The sequence below is a fragment of the Salmo salar genome, chromosome ssa26, assembly GCF_905237065.1.
Source record: "Salmo salar chromosome ssa26, Ssal_v3.1, whole genome shotgun sequence".
Classification (NCBI taxonomy): Eukaryota; Metazoa; Chordata; class Actinopteri; order Salmoniformes; family Salmonidae; genus Salmo; species Salmo salar.
The window spans coordinates 17,683,927-17,707,373 of record NC_059467.1 but is presented as its reverse complement, the minus strand read 5'-3'; the positions used below and the strand labels follow the sequence as shown (position 1 = coordinate 17,707,373).

The following is a 23,447-nucleotide window of genomic DNA, read 5'->3' as shown; positions in this document are numbered from 1 at the left end:
CACTTCCACTGTTACATGAGGTCACATGAGGTTACAGACATGCAGTCAGGGAGGGAAACAGGCATATGCACAGTCCCATAAAGATGTGCCGCTGCCTGTGCCCTCAATCTGGAGAGATGTAATTCCCTTTGTGTGATATGGGTCTCAACATGCCTTAGCTGTGATGCTGGAATCCATGGGGAAATCTGGAGATGTCTACCCTTTCCAACTCACACCTCAAGATATTGTAGGCTAGCAGAGACACATGCATGGAGCACGGTAATACTGGGGGTCTGGAGGGAGGGAAGGGGTGAGCTGAGGAACAATCTCATGCACATATTCCCTTTGTGGAATTGAGGGGGGAGAGAAGGACAGGGAGAGGCACAGAGTGCGACACCACCTGGGATGCACACCCCTCCAGGCAATTCTCAAAGTGTTGGGATGTTACAAAATAAAGATAAAAAAATAAAGACTTGAATGATAAAATCAGCAGAAAGCATTTTCCCTGTTGACTTTGTTTTCCGCTGATTCCGTCAGAACTGATTGTCAGATTGTTGTTGGCTAATATGGGAAAAATACCCTTGCTTCTGAAATAAATCAAAAGTATATCTCCTATCTGGCTCCCGTGTCACAGTTCAAGCCACAGCATTTGAGAGCATGATAACTCAGGCTCTCCACTTTGTACCAGTTACCAGAGTTCCTGCTTCCTTTCAAAAGCTCATTTAAGCTTGCTTGCTAGCTTCTGACAGCCTGCCGTTTATCACATGGAGGCACATTGTAATAACTCTCTATTCACAGCAGATTATACCCAGGCTTTTTGATGATCATTTTATTTCCGTCTTTGAGGAGCATGGCAAACGTCCCTCCCATCTTCCTTCTGCAACGTACTTCTGAACTCTTCACAGATTCGCCTCTCTCCCTCTCTCTCACTCTCACCCCCCCCTTCCCTCTCTCTCTGCCCAGAGGGGATATTCTCAAGACTGATATACTAAAGACTGTCACCATACCCCTCCAGCAGATGGCCTCTCATCTTGCCCAATGTCCATACATCCCTGTCTGTATACGTTCCCTCTCTGTAGCTACCTGTAGCCCCTCCCTTCCTCCCTATGCTCTAATGACTGTAGGAGCCTGTGAATCTGGTCAGAGCCAGAGGGAGGAAGGGAGACAGCTAACTGGGCAGATAAATGTGGCGTGTTGTGTCGTTTGGCTCTGCTTCCCTCTCCTCTCCTCTGTCCTGGTTTCACTCATTGAGCTGAGGCCCCCAGTCTCCTGTGTCCTCTCCTCTCTGTGTAAATGGGAAGGAAGCCTGAACACTGTCCCCTTGGGGTGATCGTGCCTGTTGGTCCACGCCAACAGCAGAACAGAGCAGTTCCACACATAAAGCAGAGTTCTGTCAGAACATAGGCCCACAGACCAACAGTTTAACAGTCCACACGCTTACTGTAGCAATGATGCCCTTCTACCCTGCACCATTCTGTCCTGCTCACTTCAAATCTGCAGGCTGATCCCAAAGCGAGAGCCTCACCCTGCAGAGCTACCTCACCTACCCTCACTGCTAATGTGACAATGTAGAACCACACCCCGTTCTCCAATCCAAGCCTCTGGTAGGACAGGGCCAGTGTGATGACTGGGCGAGTTTGTCCATTGGCTGCTGTTGCAGTGTCAGCTGGTTTCTCTCTAGGCTGGAGGCCCTGGAGACAGAACAGAAACAGCTGTGCTCTTCCATGACACAGATCAGATGGGCAACAACTGGACCACTGGCTGAACATGGCCACCTGTCCTCCCAAAGCTGCAGGGGATTGTGCTGTATGGAGCTTCTTGTCTGGATTATGGCACTAACCTACTACTAGAAATCAGAGTGGATTCTACAGGCCTGGATCCTTTTGTTACACAACACTAACACACACTGACCTAAAAGGCCAATCACATTGTCTGTCTGTCTTTCTAGCATGCTAGCTAGAGAGACCAGCCAACATGTCCTGGCCACTTCATCGAACACCGCTTGACCTTCAGCACAGCAGTACAGTGGGCGCTAATGGTGGAACTGTCTGGTGTCTAGCTACAGTCTCTAACTACACCATGTAGTGGAACTGTCTGGTGTCTAGCTACAGTCTCTAACTACACCATGTAGTGGAACTGTCTGGTGTCTAGCTACAGCCTCTAACTACTGGCGACAGTGTCTGACTACGCCATGTGTCTGAAAGGTTGTAGTGAAACTGTCTGGTGTTTATCTAGTGTCAGACTACACCACTGAGACACTGAGCGACAGGGAGAAACAGGGCGAAACAGGGAGAGACAGGGAGCAACAGGGAGAAACAGGGCGAGACAGGGAGAGACAGGGAGAAACAGGGAGAAACAGGGAGAAACAGGGAGCGACAGGGAGAGACAGGGAGAAACAGGGAGAAACAGGGAGAAACAGGGAGAAACAGGGAGAAACAGGGAGAGACAGGGAGAGACAGGGAGAAACAGGGCGAGACAGGGAGAGACAGGGAGAAACAGGGAGAGACAGGGAGCGACAGGGAGAAACAGGGAGAGACAGGGAGTGACAGGGAGCGACAGGGAGAAACAGAGAGCGACAGGGAGAAACAGGGAGCGACAGGGAGAAACAGGGAGAGACAGGGAGCGACAGGGAGAAACAGGGAGAGACAGGGAGAGACAGGGAGCGACAGGGAGAAACAGAGAGCGACAGGGAGAAACAGGGAGCGACAGGGAGAAACAGGGAGAGACAGGGAGAGACAGGGAGCGACAGGGAGAAACAGGGAGCGACAGGGAGAAACAGGGAGCGACAGGGAGAAACAGGGAGCGACAGGGAGAAACAGGGAGAGACAGGGAGAGACAGGGAGCGACAGGGAGAAACAGAGAGCGACAGGGAGAAACAGGGAGAAACAGCGAACGACAGGGAGAAACAGGGAGCGACAGGGAGAAACAGGGAGCGACAGGGAGAAACAGGGAGAAACAGTGAGCGACAGGGAGAAACAGCGAACGAAGGGAGCGACAGGGAGCGACAGGGAGAAACATGGAGCGACAGGGAGAAACAGGGAGTGACAGGGAGAGACAGGGAGAAACAGGGAGCGACAGGGAGAAACAGGGAGCGGCAAGGAGAAACAGGGAGCGACAGGGAGAAACAGGGAGAAACAGCGAGCGACAGGGAGAAACAGTGAGCGACAGGGAGCGACAGGGAGAAACAGGGAGAGACAGGGAGAAACAGGGAGCGACAGGGAGAAACAGGGAGCGACAAGGAGAAACAGGGAGCGACAGGGAGAAACAGGGAGAGACAGGGAGAAACAGGGAGCGACAGGGAGAAACAGGGAGAGACAGGGAGAAACAGGGAGCGACAGGGAGAAACAGGGAGCGACAGGGAGAAACAGGGAGCGACAGGGAGAAACAGGGAGCGACAGGGAGAAACAGGGAGCGACAGGGAGAAACAGGGAGCGACAGGGAGAAACAGGGAGCGACAGGGAGAAACAGGGAGAGACAGGGAGCGACAGGGAGAAACAGGGAGCGACAAGGAGAAACAGGGAGCGACAGGGAGAAACAGGGAGCGACAGGGAGAAACAGGGAGCGACAGGGAGAAACAGGGAGCGACAGGGAGAAACAGGGAGAAACAGGGAGAAACAGGGAGAGACAGGGAGAAACAGGGAGCGACAGGGAGAAACAGCGAGCTATGGAAGGCAGCATCCAGACAGACCGTGCTTAATTACTGGAGCACACAGAAAGATAAATGGGAAAACCCATACTTAAATATTTATTGCAATTTATAGTGCTAATGTTCCTCCAGGCAGACAGAGAGTGGGGAGAATGGGGAGAGGATTCTGAGAGACGTGGGATGGGGCAGAAGGCTGTGGCCCAATGGGAAGGTGGCAGCAGGGTGGCATGGTGGCTGAGAATGGCCCCTGCTCCACATGCTGATCTGTGGTCCCAGGTGAGGAGTCCCAGGTGGGCCACCTGTTAATAAGCCTAATATTATTGGCAGCAAGCAGAGCACCTCTAAAGCAGGAGAGCAGACTAGACGGAGCGCTGAGCTGGGATGGCTGTCTGCACCCCTCTAGTTCAACAGGAATTCTGCATCCACAGCAATAGTCATGCAGCCAGTCCACATCCATAGCACAGCAGTTTGGTGGTTTTATCTATCTGGAGCCCACATTTGACGCCAGTCTCCTGTCCCCGTTGATCCCTCCAGGTATGAAGGACAGTTTCTAGATTTTTCAAACACCCACGCAAATATACAATGTCTCAGTGCACACATTACAGTAAGCAGACTCTCACTCACACACACATACAGTGGGTATCCAGAGACACTGGTTGGCTCTGCTGATTCTGACCTGAACAACTCCCTCACCCCTCTCTCTCAGTCTCTCTCTCGCTATTTCTCACAAGCACTCCCTCGCTCTCTGATGATGGATGTACAGCATGTGGGGGTCTCTACAGCCCCTGCCACCCACTCCAGGGGTCTCCTCCTCTGTCCCACTCCACAGATGGTGGGCAATGTGGCCGCCTGGCAACAAGGCTCATTATCGCCCACACTGGGCCCATGGAGAGGCTGGGGCACACTGGAGGTGGGCAGGGAGCTGGAGCTAGGAGCTGGGTAGGGCTTCCACGGCCAACTGCCAGGGCCTTCCCATCTCCACACAGGGGAGCCTGGGACTCTGGCTCTCATGCAGCCCTGAGCACTGCAGCTCACAGGAGTTGAAGGGAGGCGGAAACCTGCATCTATCTACCCTCATTTAGGGCTGAAACTGAGCTTAACTGTACTGTACTGACTGGCTAATACACATCTAAAGAAGTCTAATATTTTCAATGCTTTGGGTGTCCAAATTAAGTCCGGTTGGTTTCATTTGAATTGTGAAGATTCCTAACTCTCCTCTGGGTACAGATATACTGTTCTCCCTACATGTTGATCTCTTGCTGCTTCTCCAGTTCCCCAGTGATATTCCCATCCATTCTGATCAACGTTACTCACCTTCTCCTGGTACTGCCGACGGGAGGAGTCCAGAGACTGGATGAGTGCGGTGGCGTGACCCACGAACATGGCATAGCAGGTGGCGCCCACGATCATGCTGAGGATGGTGAGCCACACGTCCGTCATGCCCACAGGTGGGTACATGCCGTACCCGATACACAGCATGTGGCTCATGGCTTTGAACAGGGCATAGGAGTACTGCTGGCCCCATGTGTCGTTCTGGATGGGGGAGAGAGGAAGAGAAAAGGTGGCAGAGGGAAGAGAGGGATATGGTGATATGGGGGTACTGTTCTCACTCTGCCAGATGTCTGGAGGGAAAAGGTCAGAAAGCACTAAGACCAGAGTCCTTACTTTCATCATCATCATCATCATCATCATCATCAACGTCATTATCATCATCGTCAACGTCGTTATCATCATCATCATTATCATCATCATCATAATCATCATCCACGTCATTCTCATCCTCATCCTCATCCTCATCGTCATCATCGTCCTTATTCTCATCATCCCTCTCATAGTCATCATCATAGTCATCATCATCATCATCAACGTCATTATCATCATCCTAATCATCCTCATCCTCATAGTCATCATAGTAATCATCATCATTATCATGTAAGAGGGCAGCCACAGATGTCCTCTTCATCATGCCTCAATAGGAACATCAACACTTGGCTACACCAACATACTGTAGTAATACACTCTCCTATATGTAAGTATTCAGGAGAGAACTGCTGGGCCTTTTCTGCTTAGAGCAGAAACTAAACACAACCATGAGGGTGACTGAATGGATGGAGCCCGAGACACAAGAGGCCTGCAAGGCAAAAAGTAGGTCAGCTATTTAGAAAAATGTGATTTTTCATTTCTTGCTTCTCGTTTGTGGATAAATTGCCCTTTTTTTCCTTTAGATTCCATGGTGGTCCAAGCGGAATCAATATCTGCTCTTTCCTGAGGTGACATGTCCAAATTGCTTTCAAACTCATTTCCACAGGGGTAAAACCTGAGAGATAGGAAAGTTATTAGTGCCTCCTAAAAAGGTATAAAACGGATGACCCAATAAGATAATGGGCCAGCTACTGTAAGGAAAGACAAGAGCCACAGCACCACTACCCTCTAATTCTTATCAGGTCCAATCTACTCTTGGCTAGAAAGAGATGTGACAATACCAACCGCTACAGTTCAATTATATTTCTCACTGTACTGTTCCACATTAAAAAGAAAAAAGTCATGCAATTAAATTAGCCAGTGTTTACTGGGTGAAACAAAACAAAACAAAACACATTGAGATTTTAATGAGAGAGTGCAGTTTTTCAGTGATAGAATCCCAATCCATATACCATAGTTTTTCATAATGGTGTTGTGTAATGCAGAGCAGGAGTTTAGGTCATAGCGATCCCTCCCTGACAGTAGACAGCTTGCCATGCCAAAGGTGTTTGCTAGGCTAATGTTTCCACTGACTGACTACTGGCCTGTCTGTCTTTAATTACCTAATTAGAATTTGATGTAATTGTTTTTTATTCACAGATCCCAGATTAATCCTCTTTGAGGGCTGGGAGCTGTTTGCCTGCCTTCTGTGAGGTCTACAACAAATCCTCATCATAAATCATCTCTCTCTCTCTCTCTCTCTCTCTCTCTCTCAAAAGGACCTGTTCGTTTGGAACATGGCAGGTTATACTGTGCGTCCGTGTGCCGCGGTTGATTCAGGGTCACACCTCAGGTGTTGCAGGGTCTGGTTATATAACCGCAAAGAAAACTTAATTACAGAGGAGAGGGCGGTCATTACGAGACATAGGGCTTTCCAGCGACTGACTCTCTCTCTCTCCCTCTCCCTCTCTCCCCCTCTCCCTCTCTCCGAGATGTGGACCTGCAGCAGCAGCGCAGCTAACAATGTGATGAAATTAAAGAACAGCATGAGTGCTCGCTGGGAAATTGTCAATACTTGACCAATATTGGATAAGGGCTTTCTGTCCTCTGAAAGTCATTATTTCATACGAAGCCAAGCTCACCGCCTAGCTCTCATTTTCAGAATATAGAAAACCAAACCATACAGAGCTGGTGGAGAGAGAGAGAGAGAGCTCCAAATAACTGAAAAAAAAGCAGCAAATTGAATAAATGTGAGCGAATAAAGGAGAAAGGAAAAAAAACATTGGATTTAGGCGGGAAAATGGACAGATATGCAAGGCAGGCATTTCCCATGATGCTACAGGCTTCGTACAGTAATTACAGCGACAGAGAGATGAGATAACATGGGGGAATAATCTGATTTAAACAGACTTGGGCTCCGTCTGAACTGGCACCCTATTCCACACAGTGTACATTTGACCAGAGCCCAGTAGTGCACTTCCTAGATATTAGGGTGCCATTTTGGGTGCTCACCTAGTATAGGAGTACAGCAAAGCACTACTTACCACCATTTTGTTTTTGGACACCCAGCAGTCCTGGGGGAAGTCCTGCAGCATGGGAACCAGGAACTGCAGACATCCGTCCCAGTGGCATAGCAGCAGCATCATACCAATCAGGTTGACGATACGCACCATGGCACTGGCCAGGTCATAGGTCATATGGAAGATCTGAAGAGCAGGACAGGAAGAGGAAAGGACTGTGTTAGGACATACGTCATATGGAGGATCTAGAGAGCAGAATACAATACAATACATTATTGTCCATTTTGTGAGAAACAAAAATGTGTCTTCTGTTTATCGCAAACCGTCACACATACACGCTGAAAGTCACAGGGTCAGCCACAGACCAGCGCCCCTGGATGGAGAGCAGAACAGGAGGAGGAGAGGAATTGTGTTAGAGCACGACGACATGTGTAGGCTGGCTGGCAGACAAAGCCCTGGCCTGAACTGTTCTGGATTACAAAGACCCTTTTCTCCAGGGTTGTTGTCGGTTTACTTTGTTCCCTCACCCTTTGGTCGATACTTTTTATAGTCAAGGTGAAGGCCAAACAGTGGATTTCCTATATGCAATACGTGGGCTGAGCCAGACCACGTTGAGTCTGAATCTGAGCATACGCTCTAGTCCGAGGCCACAGTGTTCTCCATCACACATGCAGGGCGCTAGCCTCAACGTTCAGCAACATAACGGACATCATCTTTGATGTGCTTTTTACAGACGGTGACATGAGTGGTCTGTAGAGGATGGTCAGGATGGTCATGTGAGCATGGCTTGGCCTATGGGGGAGGCTTTATTGAATCACTCTAATCAACCCCTTAGGTAAGCACATTAATACAAAGTGGATGGAGGGATGGGCAGGTGTGTGCATGCGTCCCTGCAGACTGAGTGTGTGCAGCACGGGCGAGCTTTGTTAATCCTAATGATAAATAGACTCATAAGCAGCTACAGGACGCCTACTCTACGCTGATGTGGATTTTAATGGCTTCAACAATTTAAAGCCACTTAATCCCATTGAGGGCCGCGGTGTGCACTGTTAACTGCTGTTCTCCTTATTAAAAGCCACTCAGCGCCGTTTAAAAGCTTAAGGCTGAGAGAGGGATCTCTCTCGTCTTTGTTGGCAAATGGTGGGAAGAGGGGAGAAGAGAAGCCAGCCACACACTGCCAGTCACACACAGACAGTCGCTCTCCACCATTCCTCCTGACCCAGGCTAGATGTCTCCAGTTGCCTCCTAAAGCCCAGTGCTTGTTGATCTGACGCTTCGTTGTTTCTATCGGAGTGGCTGTGTGGAAACAACAGACAGGGACAAGGGACTAGTACTGAGACAGGCTGTGTGATGGGCCTCTATGGGACAGTGTGGACTCTGGGCCATCACATCAGATCACCTCCGTCAGAGGGGCCAGCCGGAAAGGGGAGAGCCAGAAATGTCCCGAAGAAGACTTGTTTCTGCTGGGGTAAGAGGGAAGCGTCAGGCCACCAGGCTCCAGGGTGAGTGCATGGCGGAGACATTACAGCTACAGCTCTGGGCTCTTGTTCAAAGTGTTTAGTCCGGGGCGTATTTACATCATCTGAGCCGAGTCATTCACCCGGCAGCGTCCTTCTCACTTAATCTACCAAACCACTCGCTTCTTCTTCTTCACCTCCTCTCTCCCTCTCTCCTCTCCACAGCTGTGCTCCACTCCAAACACAAGGAGGAGATATTGGTTTTTAAAGAGCCCACTCTCTTTCCAAACACAATAATGGTTATGGTAGCAGATACGAGGCAATATATTGTGATGTTGATTTTCCAGCTGGAACTCAATGACATTCCATAACATTAAAGAGCTGTCAAAATCCCCCACGTGTGTCAAATTAATAAATCATAAACTACCCCATCCAGTCTCACACTTGAGATTGAGATTATTTCATTTGTAAAAGTGCGAGCTCTCTGATACCGTGGATGCGTTTGTAATGTATTTAAAATGTAGACATTTCCTGCCCATTAAAAATGGATGATATAAAACATACATTGTTCAAGCCCACAGTATCTCGGTCAAACAGCAAAACATTGAATGAATTATCTGTTCACATTTCCCGTCCGAGCATCTTATGTCACTTACATATTACAACAGTCATGGAGCTAGTCAACGTCAAGTTTTAAGCTGATAGAGCTAAGAAGGTCACTTGTTCTATATATGTTGCTCGATTTGAGTAGGGAAGCTACGTTGGTGAGATGCTAATACCTGTCCAAGACTATTAGTACTGTACAAAGAAAACTCTACTGTCAAATCTCTGTAGAAGTTCCATCCCACTCAGCACACACTGGTTGAATCAGTGTTGTTTTCACATCATTTCAATGAAATTACATTGACCCAACATTGAATTGACATTTTACATTTTTGCCATTTAGCAGACGCTCTTATCCAGAGCAACCTACAGTAGTGAATGCATACATTTCATTTCATTTCATACATTTGTTTTCTATTTTTTTCTTCTTTTTTTTTCTGTGCTGGCCCCCCGTGGGAATCGAACCCACAACCCTGGCGTTGCAAACACCATGCAAACACCATGCTCTGCCAACTGAGCTACAGCTGAGCTACAGGGATTGACGTCTGTGCCCAGTGGGATGTGCCCTTAAAATACTTTTTGAACTTCTGTACTGAACGGAGAATAAAGCTCTCCTGACTTGTTCAGAATAATGCAATGCAAATCTCCAGATAGTACTGGCAAATGAGACAGAGAAAGAGAGCAGGGGCTTTAAATAGTGCATTTCAGTGGGGGGTGGTGATTCCTAGCTATATATCTTCCTAGCCTATATCTTCTCTCAGCCTTAACTCAATTACCCCAAAAATATTCCCATTCCCACTAAATGGAGAAAAAAAAACTATTCCAATATAGGGTTATTTAGGCTTATTATTTATTTTGAGGCTAAAGAAGAAGGAGAAGTCATGTATCTCTCTCTCTCAAATCATTTCATACATTCACATATCTCTCTTTAGCTGAATTCCTGGTGATTTGACAGTCTTTTACTAAAAACTTTAATTGCCAAGTGTTAATTAGAGATTTACAGGGGAGGGGCTGTACACTATACACCATACACTCACTGTCATTTGCTTCAAAAGTCATTTGGGGCTGCTGGCATGTCACAACACGCAGCTTAGCCACACGCAGACACACACGCAGACACACACATACACACAGTAGATTACAGCACATTAAAGGGATGATGGATGGCTTGCCTCTTTGTTTTAATTGATAGGGACATACAATAAGCCTGGCTGCATGACTATCTGGCTAAACAACAGAGCCATGAATGATGAGGGCCCCCCAGACAATCTACAAAGGTATCTTAAGGGCAGGGGTTCGTTGGCAGCCATGTTACTCTAACAACTAACCTCATCAGTGCTCTCAATGGAGAGAGCTATGGACTAGCTCTACTCTGTTTGAAACCAAGGCTTTTACCACCTAGATGACCTTCAATTTCCCTTACATTTTTACGGTTAATAGCTAGGGAATGTCTTCAACAGAACTAACGTCATATCGAACTGTTATGTGTCTGTGTTGTGGTCAAGATTACATCTAATGCACATTACATTACACAATAATCAATACAAAATTATACCGTTTCATATATTCACATGTACATCATCGTTGTCTTCTAAACAAATCGTAAATGTGGAAGGATCATTTGTGTTTTGTTTCTTTTATATTTAAAGAAAGTTATATTGTCTGAGACATTACAGTGAAAAAACAAGGACCCAGTCCAGAAAGACAGACATGCCCAGACAAGACATCCACTTGATCAATAGGGAGACACCTGATCGTGTCAGGAAGCTATCTGGGACACACAGGCAGTCACAGTCACAGCTGCAGAGTCATCTCAGACAGATGGAGGGAGAAAAGAGTGTGGTCCAGGTGAGAGAGAGAGCGAGAGAAAAGGAGAATAGCTGCATACGTCTGTGGGTGAGACACAGCCAATGTAATGCTATGCTGCGGCATCTGGTGTTTGCCGTCCAGGCTGCTAATGATGATGAATGCCTGGCATCATGTGTCTCCACCAACATCCAAGAAAAATCTCTCATTCCTGTTGTTTCACTGATGCCACTTTCATATTGCCACCCACCCCCCTTTTCTGATTTTAGTTCAACATTGGGCTGGAATTCAGTACAAAAGGACAACATGGGCCACACAGTAAAATGGCCTGACAAAATGCCAGACCCTCATCCACACTGTAACGGTAGACAAGGGAGTTATGTAGATAAAGAAATGGGGGCGACAGAGAGAAAGAACCACATGGGGCACTCTTTCATCAGCTGTCTATACAAGCCTTGGCCTGGAGGGCTTTTGAGGAAGCCACAGAATGCTTTCATTCAGCTTCCTACCGAGAAGCATCGATGGGTGCGTGCCGGATTACACATTTTAATGTAGAAGTCTTCTAAGGGGCCCTGCTGTGGGTATTAATATCACACAAGGCACATTCACAGACGTCTTGAGGACCTGTCACTCTTGCTGGCAAGCCTCATTGTGCACTCAATAATAACCCATTAAACCTTTTCTTCTTTCTTATCTGTGAAACAGCAGTCCTTGGTCAAGGTACGGGTCACCAAGTGGAGGACTGATTGGCTGATTTGCGTTATTTGCATATTTTGTGTGTGCAGATTTATTGGGTGGAAAATGAATGGAAGTGCTCTCCCTCCCTTGCGGCGTGCCTGCCTGCCTGGCGACCACGTGGCTCACTCTTATCAAAGCACCTTGGGATTTCTTTCTGTGGCATATCGGATCATTTCCCCCCACCCTCCATCCTACACACAGCCAGTTGGGCAGAAAAGCCATCCATCTTAACAATCCCAGATGCCAATATTAATAGAGATGGACTCCCTGCCTCCATGCACTAAACAAACACAGATGGTAGTGCTCCAAAAGCTCCTGACACCAAGTTCAAAACACTGCGGAATTGTCTGCCATGTTGAAAATTATCCACCGCCGCTCACGTATGTTATTCTTGTTAACTCTAAGTCGGAAAAGTATTTAAGGATGTTCTTTCTCTCTTTCTGCGAAATTAAGTGCAGCTAAGTGCTGACAGATAAAAAAATTAAAATCTGGGGCTTGATGCTTTGGCTTTTGTATTCTATCTACATAAGGCCGTTGACAATTTTGGCGTTTACACTATTTCCTCATCAAGGCCCCAAATGCCTCTGCATCCCTGCTAAAAGCAGCAAGCGGGGGGATGGTGATGTTGAAGACATCTGGCATGGGAGCCACTCTCACAAATGAGTCATTAGTGCATTCGTTTGAGTTTGATTTAATAACATGTTGACTAATTTAATTCAAGTCACTGGGTTTGTCTACAGGAGACAACTCCGATGAGGAGGATATTCGGCCAGCGTCTTATTTTTATCCCACTGAAATATGACAATGAGTACATCCCAGCTGTCTAGACAGAGAGAGATGGGGATAGGAGGACAGACAGGAGAGATGCCATGGCACTGATTGCAGCCTCCTCCCTTTGATATGATGGATATCTGCACACCACTTAGAATATCATTATCTATGACAGCATTATCCCCCCCCACCGCCCCCCCAGCCCCCCACAGCCACCACAACCACCAACCACAACCTGTTTGTAAGCTGTAAAACACTGTAGTTCACTAAGCCCTCTCGGCTGTTATGTCTTGGAATGGAATCTTTGATCAACGTTTTTATTCTGTAAGCGTTTATTATTGGTTAGCTAATGTTGTGTGGTTGAACAGATAGCTGTTTAAAACTTGTGATGCTGATTTGATAGGATGGGAAGTCCTTTGTGCCATGCAACAAAGGGTCATAGTTGACTACGGGGCACCAATCAAGACTTGAGAATCTGCCCCTAAACACATGTTACAGTAGCAAGTCATGTAAGCACACAGGTACACGCACACACAGAAAATAAAGCACATGACATCTCCACAGCCAGGGGGTTCATTTAACCCTTAATGTCAGGGTGTGTGTGGGCCTGGATGTTAGAATATCATCTGTGATTAGAGGAGACTAGGGGCTGAGCTGTTCTGTTGACTGTGACAGTGCTACGGGGGGCTGGCTTGCGGAGGCATTTATCTTCCGTTCACTATGACAGGTGAGAACATGAAGCCTTCCTTCACTCAGCAGGTCAGACCTCTCCAGGACCAACGATGACAGAGCAACGAGCAATGTCGCTGTGCTGGGGAAGCAACGGAGTCAACAACATCAAAGACCTTGCAAGTTAAACAGGAAGTACTGTATTTTCTATGGCGCTGTGGATTGCTCTTCAGCTACCAATAGATATGAATAGTTCAGCTATGAATTCCAGCAATTTAAGAAGATATATTATTCGAAAAGCTCAAATGGTGACAGAGTTTTAAAATTATGATGTCATTTGAAATGTAGTCGCCATCGCGAAAAAGTCAAAAAGTCAGTCAGGTGGTGAGATGTGGTCGACAAGTTATTCGGCGATGACAGATGACATTTCTGTGAGGTCACCACTGTAGTGTTTCAGCACCAAGGCAGAGATGGCCTTTGGCAGAGCCTGCCTACCCAGCGCCGATCAGCATGCCTCGCGCACACACACGCATACTGTATAGAATCTGCTTCTGTGATTGGCTAGCCCCTCATATCAGCCCCAGTTCCCAGTTAACAGGAAGACATAAAGACAAATGGGTTTGATGGTGATGAGATTAATTTACTAGCAATGCTGCCTCTTTGATGTATACTCCACAACCTGAGTGGCATGCTGCCTCAAACTGTCTGTCGATGTGGTTGAAAGGCCCCTTTTAAAATGCCCCTGAGTATGGTGTGGTTTAGTGTTGTGGTCTGTTTGGCAATCAGCCAGCTATTCAAACTCCCCCCATTGTTCACGCAAAGTAAAAATCTGAGGTGAACACACCCAGCAGGGATTTGAAGGCATTTTACAACAACTGTGAAAGAGAGTGCCTCAGTTGGTTTTGAGAGCTGAATAGAGCCGTGATCAAAATACATTATAGGGATGGACACAATCATTCTGTCTAAGTGGTACTGTAGAAGAGAGAAAGAGAGGGAACCTGTCCTGACAAACATTTCAGTGACACAAACAATGAAGGATGAGACTAAAAACAAACAAAAGATAAATATTGTAAAATATACTGTGTCAGTAAAATGTATATACTGTAGCATGTATAAGCTGGAAGTAGAAGCCTAAGTGTTGTTGTCCATTAGTTTACTCTAATTATGGGAGGGCTGGGAGGGTTAGGGAAAAATAATAAAGGAATATATATGTATAAAATAATTTATTTACAAAAAAATATATTTCGGATTGGAAATTATGTAGACAATTACATTGATAGAAGCCACAATCTCTCTGCAATATTAAAATAAAAAATAAACAATACTCCACACTCTTTGGAAAAATGATGCTATCTAGAACCTAAAAGGATTATTCGGCTGTCCCCATAGGAGAACCCTTTGAAGAACCCTTTTGGGTTCCAGGCAGAACCCTATTAGGTTCCATGTAGAAACCTTTCCCGATAGGGTTCTACATGGAACCCCAAAGAGTTCTACTTAGAACCAAAAAGAGTTATCCTATGGTGGCAGCCGAAGAATTATTTTAGGTTCTAGATAGCACCTTTTTTTCCAAATGTGCAGTTTAGACAAACACACAACTATTGTAGATGCTAGAGCTAGAAGGACAGAGGTTGGGAAGGGAGCCCCATCTGTTGGCTGGTATGTAAATTCACTGTGGCGGTGCCTGGGTCTGTGTGCGCCCTGCTTTCTTGGTGGTGGAGGAGTGTCTCTGTCTCCTTACTAACTGACTGACTGACTGACTGACTGACTGACTGACTGACTGACTGACTGACTGACTGAATGCATCTCCTGCTGGGCTCTGCTGCTTCACTTTGCACCTCTTACTTCTGGGACAGTGCTCAAGGATACACCCAGGGAGGAACGGGAACATTTCTAATTATTACGGCAATTATAATCATCCCTGTATTTCAGCAGCAGCAGAGGCTCTCTCTTTCTCTATCTCTCTCTCTGGACTCCCTTCGTCAGACTGGTAGATAGACTGCTTCTGCACAGAACAGTAATCAACGTTTCTCTCTTCATCATCTCACTGGTGGATGAGGTAAAGCAAAAAGCCTCTTCACCTTGCCTCACTAGTGGATCTAATCAGACACAGCTAGCTAGAGTAGCTTCCTTTAGCCCAACTCCAGGGGAAAGGTAATACATTATGGATCTCAGTAAACAATGTTATCTCTCTCCGAGGAGCTATACTCTATAGAGGACAGTCGACTGTAGTAAAGATGGTCTGTGTTCATGTGTAGGTATTCTGTGTTTGGTAGATATACTATGGATTATAATAATCTCGCCTCTCTCACACACACGTATGTACCTAAAACCCTCACAAACTTTTACAGATGCACAATTGAGAGCATCCTGTCGGGCTGTATCACCGCCTGGTTCGGCAACTGAACTTTCCGCAATCGCAGGGCCCTCCAGAGGGTGGTGCGGTCTGCCCAACGCATCACCGGGGGCAAACTACCTGCCCTCCAGGACACCTACAGCACCCGATGTCACAGGAAGGCCAACAAGATCATCAAGGACAACAACCACCGGAGCCACTGCCTGTTCACCCCGCTATCATCCAGAAGACAAGGTCAGTACAGGTGCATCAAAGCTGGGACCGAGAGACTGAAAACAGGTTCTATCTCAAGGCCATCAGACTGTTAAATAGCCATCACTAGTACATTAGAGGCTGCTGCCCTATATACATAGACTTGAAATCACTGGCCACTTCAATAAATGGAACCCTAGTCACTTTAATAATGTTTACATATTTTGCATTACTCATCTCATATGTATATACTGTATTCTATTCTATTATATTCTACAGTATCTTAGTCTATGCCGTTCTGACATTGCACGTCAATATACTTATATATTCCTAATTCCATTCCTTTTCTTAGATTTGTGTGTATTAGGTAGTTGTTGTGGAATTGTTAGATTTCTTGTTAGATATTCCTGCACTGTCGGAGCTAGAAACACAAGCATTTCGCTACACCTGCAATAACATCTGCTAAACATGTGTATGTGACCAATAAAATTTGATTTGATTTGATGTACGAACACACCCTCCTACAGCACCCTACCTCCTCCCACTGGTGAATGTATCTGATGAGCCTGGACAGCCTGAGCAGTCTGAGCAGGCTGAGGATCTTGGTGAAGCGGACGATCCTCAGCGCCCGGGCCGTCTTGTAGAAGTCTGAATCGATGCGCGTCTCCACGATGAGGAAGATGTAGTCCACAGGTATGGAGGAGATGAAGTCCACCACGAACCAGCTCCTCAGGTACTTGATCTTGATCTGTTGTGGGTCCAGGATGATCTCTGTGTTGTCCTCCTTGACGATGCCAGTGCGGAAGTTGAGCACCAGGTCCATGAGGAAGAAGGTGTCTGAGATCACGTTGAAGATGATCCAGGGGGGCGTGTGTTCGTCTTTGAAGAAGGTGATGCCCACCGGGATGACGATCAGGTTCCCCACCATCAGTAGCAGCATGGTCAGGTCCCAGTAGAACCTAGAACAGGAGGAACCACAGAGAGCTTAGAACCTGGGAGAGAACATGAGGAACCACAGACGGCTTAGAGTCTGGGAGAGAACAGGAGGAACCACAGAGAGCTAAGAACCTGAGAGAGAACATGAGGAACCACAGAGAGCTAAGAACCTGAGAGAGAACATGAGGAACCACCGAGAGCTAAGACCTGAGAGAGAACAGGAGGAACCACAGAGAGCTAAGAACCTGAGAGAGAACAGGAGGAACCACAGAGAGCTAAGAACCTGAGAGAGAACAGGACGAAATACAGAGAGCTAAGAACCTGAGAGAGAAACTGAGGAACCACAGATGGCTTAAAACCTGGGAGAGAACATGAGGAACCACAGACGGCTTAGAGTCTGGGAGAGAACATGAGGAACCACAGAGAACTAAGAACCTGAGAGAGAACAGGAGGAAACACAGAGAGCTAAGAACCTGAGAGAGAAACTGAGGAACCACAGATGGCTTAAAACCTGGGAGAGAACATGAGGAACCACAGAGAACTAAGAACCTGAGAGAGAACAGGAGGAAACACAGAGAGCTAAGAACCTGAGAGAGAAACTGAGGAACCACAGACGGCTTAAAACCTGGGAGAGAACAGGAGGAACCACATAGGGATGTTGATCGGGCTCCCCACTATCAGTAGCAGTATAGTCAACTCCAGCAGCACCTGGGAGAGACAGGAATTGGGTAGAGAGGATTTAGGAGAAAAGAAGATCAACAGCTACCTCTCCCTGAGAAGTACCACTACCACTGATCACATTAAAACTGTAAGCTACAGCAGCTATCTAGGATGAGCGGTTCCTTTTAAACAATCACATAGACTAGTACTGTATTGAACTGCTTTATGCCGCCACTGACATCCAACATTTTCAATAATGAACGTGGTTTAGGATTGTGTACACTATGGCCATGTGTCTCGACCCGCCACTAAATCCTGTCTTCGAAGGCCATTTCATTTTTTTTAATATAAAATATGTAATTAAACTAACTGTTAAATCCCCGACACAGCCAGTTTGAACCTGTGTGACTCATGGCTGTCACAACGTGTTGACATGTTATCCTACTGTGGTTCTCATGAAGGAGTAATGGCCCACACATGCAGCCTAGCCTACATCTCCCAGTCTGTCTTGATGCGTAACCTATTTGTCTGCTGATTGTGGTTGCTGGGCGCACATTTAAAAAGGTCAACGAGGGTTAAACGTTGATTACAAAGTGTGGCGTGACCTTGTCCATCTTCCCAGTCGCACAGTTTGGTTATAAATTACACTCTCCGCCCGCTTTGTAATTGAATCCAGATTGGTTGTGTTGTTTAAAGGATGATATACAGTATCCTTGGTGCTCTATAGATGGCACCGAGGGAGCGGGTCCCGCATTGTGAACTGGTTCTTGTGGGTAGGGCAGGATGATTTAACAACTCAAGTTTAACTGGCCCCATAAAAATCCATCTCAGAGCAAAACCAATTTAAAGCAGAGACCCAGAAGAAATGAAAAATATACTATTCACAATGTTGATGGTTGCTTTGCTGTGATGCCTCTCAGTGGAGATGAACATTCCAATTGCCTCTGAGATCACTGTGCTGCCTGTCTGTGGACACATTACTTTGAAATAAACATTAATTACAGGGATATTACACACACAGCTGTCTAAGACAGTTGAGCCGCATTGTGCCATGGATTATGGTTTACAAAAAACATAAATACACACACACACACATACGCGTGCACACACGCACACACACACACACACTCTCCCACACACGCACGCACGCACACACACTGACACACACTAAACCCCCTCTCGCTTACACACCGCCACACGAAACAGTGACAGTAATTGGAATTCTTCAAAGTGAAAGGGTATCCACGGTTTCAGTTTCTTGTCAAGCAGAGTTATATTTAGAAAGACGTTTCTGCCACTGTGTTTGCTCATGTTAAGATTTAAAGCCCAAGAGGACAAGACAAAACTTCAAAGGAAATAACATGTACACGGGTAATGACATTTGCTCTTCGAATTCTTCCCATTCCCTCGTATTCCCCATGTCAGGAAGAAGTATGTGAGTTGACATCATGAACACAAAACAGCTTGCTAACAGGCTGGAGGTGCACCAAGAGCCCTTAATGCCGCTGCAATCACTATGTGCTAATATATCCATTTATTTTCGCACCAACACCTGCTCATTGTCCTCGCCACTTTTCTGCCAGTTTCATGGTGACCTCAGAGGACTTGACTGTCATGAAGAAACAAACAGAGACATCAGGAAGTAGAAAAAGCCCAGCTGGCAGACTGTCTTGTCTGTTTGGACAGAGAGATAGCGAGGAGGCTGAGAAGAGACCGGGGGAGGCTGTGGAGAGGCAGGGAAGGAGGGCTCCTCCACATGCTTAAGGGTCTCAGAGAGAGGGATGGAGGGGTATGCAAGCTACTGTCAGGATCCCCTGAGAGGGCCTGGGGCCAAGAGAGGGGACACACACCTGTGTGAACTCCACCTGTTCCCTTGGATGAAGAAATGGGGTATTTGTGGTCAACAGCCTTCCCAAGCCTCTGGTCATGTACTGTACATACTATAGCCTACTACAGACATCAACCATGTGACTGTCCCCCGATATGTCATGTCTCTAGGTCTCCTCAATGTGAGAGATTCACAACCGTGGTGATGAAGGTTGTGACCCACGATGAAAATATTGTGGAACAAACAATCAGGTTTCCATCCAACCTTTTTATGCGAGGGTCGGACAAAACAAAACAAAAAATGTATTATGCAAGAAATGGAGGTGGAAACGCCTTTATGCTCAAATATTGATATAATAAGTCAACTAGGAGGATGATATGTTGTGTGGTCCTCTGGAAAGCATGCTGTTTATTAAACTACAGATTATATAAAGTATGATGAACTTCACCGGATGGTGAAAGTGCACGGTGATGAGCTTGATGCTCCTTTCTAATAAATATTGAGGGTCTTATTCTGGTGACATGATGATCAATGCTTGGCTGCCATTTTGACAAATAAAAATCATCTGGCTCTTTGTCCATAATAATCTCATGTTGGCTAAAGTGCATGTGCCAAGACCAAAGTGGGCACATTTGCTATATAACGCAATCATTTTTTGTGGAAAAACCATCGGTAGAGTTGAAAATGCGATGGAATCAGTACATTGGAATTTCACCGCAAAAGTTATTGTTATGTGCACTACGTCCTCACGCACAGCGTTTAATACGCAACAAGTCAATTTGATGGAAACATCTCTGGTAGAAAAATGTGCATATTGTTTTTATGCTGACTAGAGTATTCGCACTACCATCTGTCGCCAATTGGATGGAAATATAGCTACTAACCAGGTTTCCATCCAACATTTTTATACGAGTAAAGTACGTTGGATAAAAACTATTCAAGACAGGCCTGATGGAAACAGCAAACTTTCCAAATGTCGACAAAACAAAGCACACTAGACAAGGTGGGATCTTTTGTGTCCGTAAAATGAATTATGCAGGAAATGCCTGTATGCGTAAATATTGATATAATAACCATCATATCAAAGTAAATAGATGGAATCATGAGAAAGGAGAATTATGTGGATATATTGAATCAACATCTCAAGACATCAGTCAGGAAGTTAAAGCTTGGTCGCAAATGGGTCTTCCAAACGGACAATGACCCCAAGCATACTTCCAAAGTTGTGGCAAAATGGCTTGACAACAAAGTCAAGGTATTGGAGTGGCCTTCACAAAGCCCTGACCTCAATCCAATAGAACATTTGTGGGCAGAACTGAAAAAGCGTGTGTGAGCAAGGAGGCCGACAAACCGGACTCAGTTACACCAAAATGGGCCAAAATTCATCCAACTTATTGTGGGAAGCTCGTGGAAGGCTACCCGAAATGTTTGACCCAAGTTAAACAATTTGAAGGCAATGCTACCAAATACTAATTGAGTGTATGTAAACTTCTTACCCACTGGGAATGTGATGAAAGAAATAAAAGCTGAAATAAATCATTCTCTCTACTGTTATTCTGACATTTCACGTTCTTAAAATAAAGTGGTGATCCTAACTGACCTAAAACAGGGAATTTTTACTTGTCAGGAATTGTGAAAAGTTTAAGTTTAAATATATTTGTATTTGGCTAAGGTGTATGTAAACTTCCAACTTCAACTGTATATACAAAAGTATGTGAAGACCCCTTGCAATTATTTCAGCCACACCATTGCTGACAGGTGTATAAAACCGAGCACACAGCCATGCAATCTCCATAGACAAACATTGCCAGTAGAATGGCCTTACTGAAGAGCTCTTTGACTTTCAACGTGGCACCGTCATTGGATGCCACCTTTCAACAAGCCAGTTTGTCAAATGACTGCCCTGCTAGAGCTGCCCCAGTCAACTGTAAGCGCTGTTATTGTGAAGTGCAAATGCCAAGGAGCAACAATGACTCAGCAGCAAAGTGTTAAGCCACACAAGCTCACAGAACAGGACCGCCGAGTGCTGAAGCGCGTAGCGCATAAAAATCCTCTGTCCACAGTTGTAACACACTACCGAGTATACCAAACTGCCTCTGAAAGCAAAGTCAGCACAAGAACTGTTTGTCTGGGGCTTCATGAAATGGGTTTCCATGGCCGAACAGCCCCACACAAGCCTAAGATCACCATGCGCAATGCCAAGCATCGGCTGGAGTGGTGTAAAGCTCAGCGCCATTGGATTCTGGAGCAGTGAAAATGTGTTCTCTGGAGTGATGAATCACACTTTACCATCTGGCAATCCGACGGACGAATCTGGGTTTGGCAGATGCCAGGAGAACGCTACCTGCCCGAATGCATAGTGCCAACTGTAAAGTTTGGTGGAGGAGGAATAATGGTCTAGGGCTGTTTTTCATGGTTCTGGCTAGGCCCCTTACATCCAGTGAAGGGAAATCTTAACGCTACAACATACAATGACATTTTAGGCGATTTTGTGTTTCCAACTTTGTGGCAACAGTTTGGGTAAGGCCCTTTCCTGTTTCAGCATGACAATGCCCCCATGCACAAAGCGAGGTCCATACAGAAATGTTATTTTTTCAAGATCAATGTGGAAGAAATTGACTGGCCTGCACAGAGCCCTGACCTCAACCCCATCGAACACCTTTGGGATGAATTGGAATACCGACTGCAAGCCAGGCCTAATCGCCCAACATCAGTGCCCGACCTCACTAATGCTCTTGTGGCTGAATGGAAGCAAGTCCCCGCAGTAATGTTCCAAAATCTAGTGGAAAGCCTTCCCAGAAGAATGGAGGCTGTTATAGCAGCAAAGGGGAGACCAACTCCATATTAATGCTCAGGATTTTGGAATGAGATGTTTGACGAGCAGGTATCCACATACTTTTGGTCATGTAATGTATGTATTGGTATTTCTATTCAAGAATCAAGGACACACATTTGGTTCTGTGTAAATGTGTGTGAGTTGTGTTTCTGTGTGTGTGTGTACGTGTGTGTATATATGTGTGTGTGCTCTTTTTCCTTTTCACGCTTGCTATTGCCTTCTAATGGAGGTCAGCCCACCTAAACATAGCAGGGATCCATTTACTGTGTTTTATTATGCATTGGGATCCTGACATAGAGGAACATTGTTCTATAAATATAGATAGACTGAGCAGCGAACGCAGGGCAGGGCAGGGTGGTGGACGAACATCGCAAAGGCACAGAATCCCTATCACTATGTCTGTCTGAAAGCACTGACTTGTGGATTGATAGCTTTTCCCTTTATAAAACAAAAGGCAGTGTCCTTCATGGTGATATCAGTGCAGGCAGGGGTACACTGCTGCGGTGTAGGGAGAGAGAGGGGGAGGAGAGGGATGATAGGGAGAGAGCCATAGAGAGAGGGAGGGAGCGATAGAGAGAGGGAGAGTTTGAGGGCGGAGAGAGAGAGAGATCCAGAGAAGGAGGGAGCGATAGATAGGGAGAGAGAGGGAAATGACCCCGGTTGCATAGCTTACACCTGAGTTGTTATAGTGCTGGGGAGGGACTGCTCACTGTCATGACGACAGACCGTGACATTTCCATGCCTGCTCGTCTACATAGACAGAGGTACGGTCCACACCGTCTGCTCTCCTGGGAAGAGACCAAGGACTGCAGACCCATGTTTTTACCCTCAGAGTGCCTCCTGCTACAAGATAAACCTCTCTCCCACTTGCCACCCTGTCCTGGAGATCGCTACCTGGGGCCACACTGGCCCAGCCTGGTGTCACCATCACACTGGAGCTCTGACATCACCCACAGAGGACTAGAGCACTGCACATACTCACACACACTCCTATCACCCAATATGAACATGTTGAAAAGGCATAAAGGATCTACAGCCGGTTTGTTTGTGTGTGTGTGTGTGTGTGTGTGTGTGTGTGTGTGTGTGTGTGTGTGTGTGTGTGTGTGTGTGTGTGTGTGTGTGTGTGTGTGTGTGTGTGTGTGTGTGTGTGTGTGTTGCCCACCGGGGTGCCGTCTCTACCTGTTGGCAGACATGCTGGGAGAGTGATGGCATGGCATCCAGGTAGGTTGTCTGACATGTCAGGTGCACTAGCCTTGCAGACAGAGACAGCAA

The 23,447-nt window shown here is 46.4% G+C and overlaps 1 protein-coding gene across 1 annotated transcript in view; it reads right to left on the bottom strand.

The window, feature by feature from the left end:
• Positions 1 to 23,447, bottom strand: part of LOC106587216 (potassium/sodium hyperpolarization-activated cyclic nucleotide-gated channel 3) — a 95,949-nt gene that overhangs the window by 32,027 nt on the left and 40,475 nt on the right. Inside the window, exons 2-4 of the mRNA XM_014175391.2 lie at positions 16,451 to 16,874; positions 7,351 to 7,512; positions 4,940 to 5,158 (exon numbers count right to left, since the gene is read on the bottom strand). Coding sequence (XP_014030866.1) covers positions 4,940 to 5,158; positions 7,351 to 7,512; positions 16,451 to 16,874 — 805 coding nt within the window. The remainder of the gene's footprint in view (positions 1 to 4,939; positions 5,159 to 7,350; positions 7,513 to 16,450; positions 16,875 to 23,447) is intronic.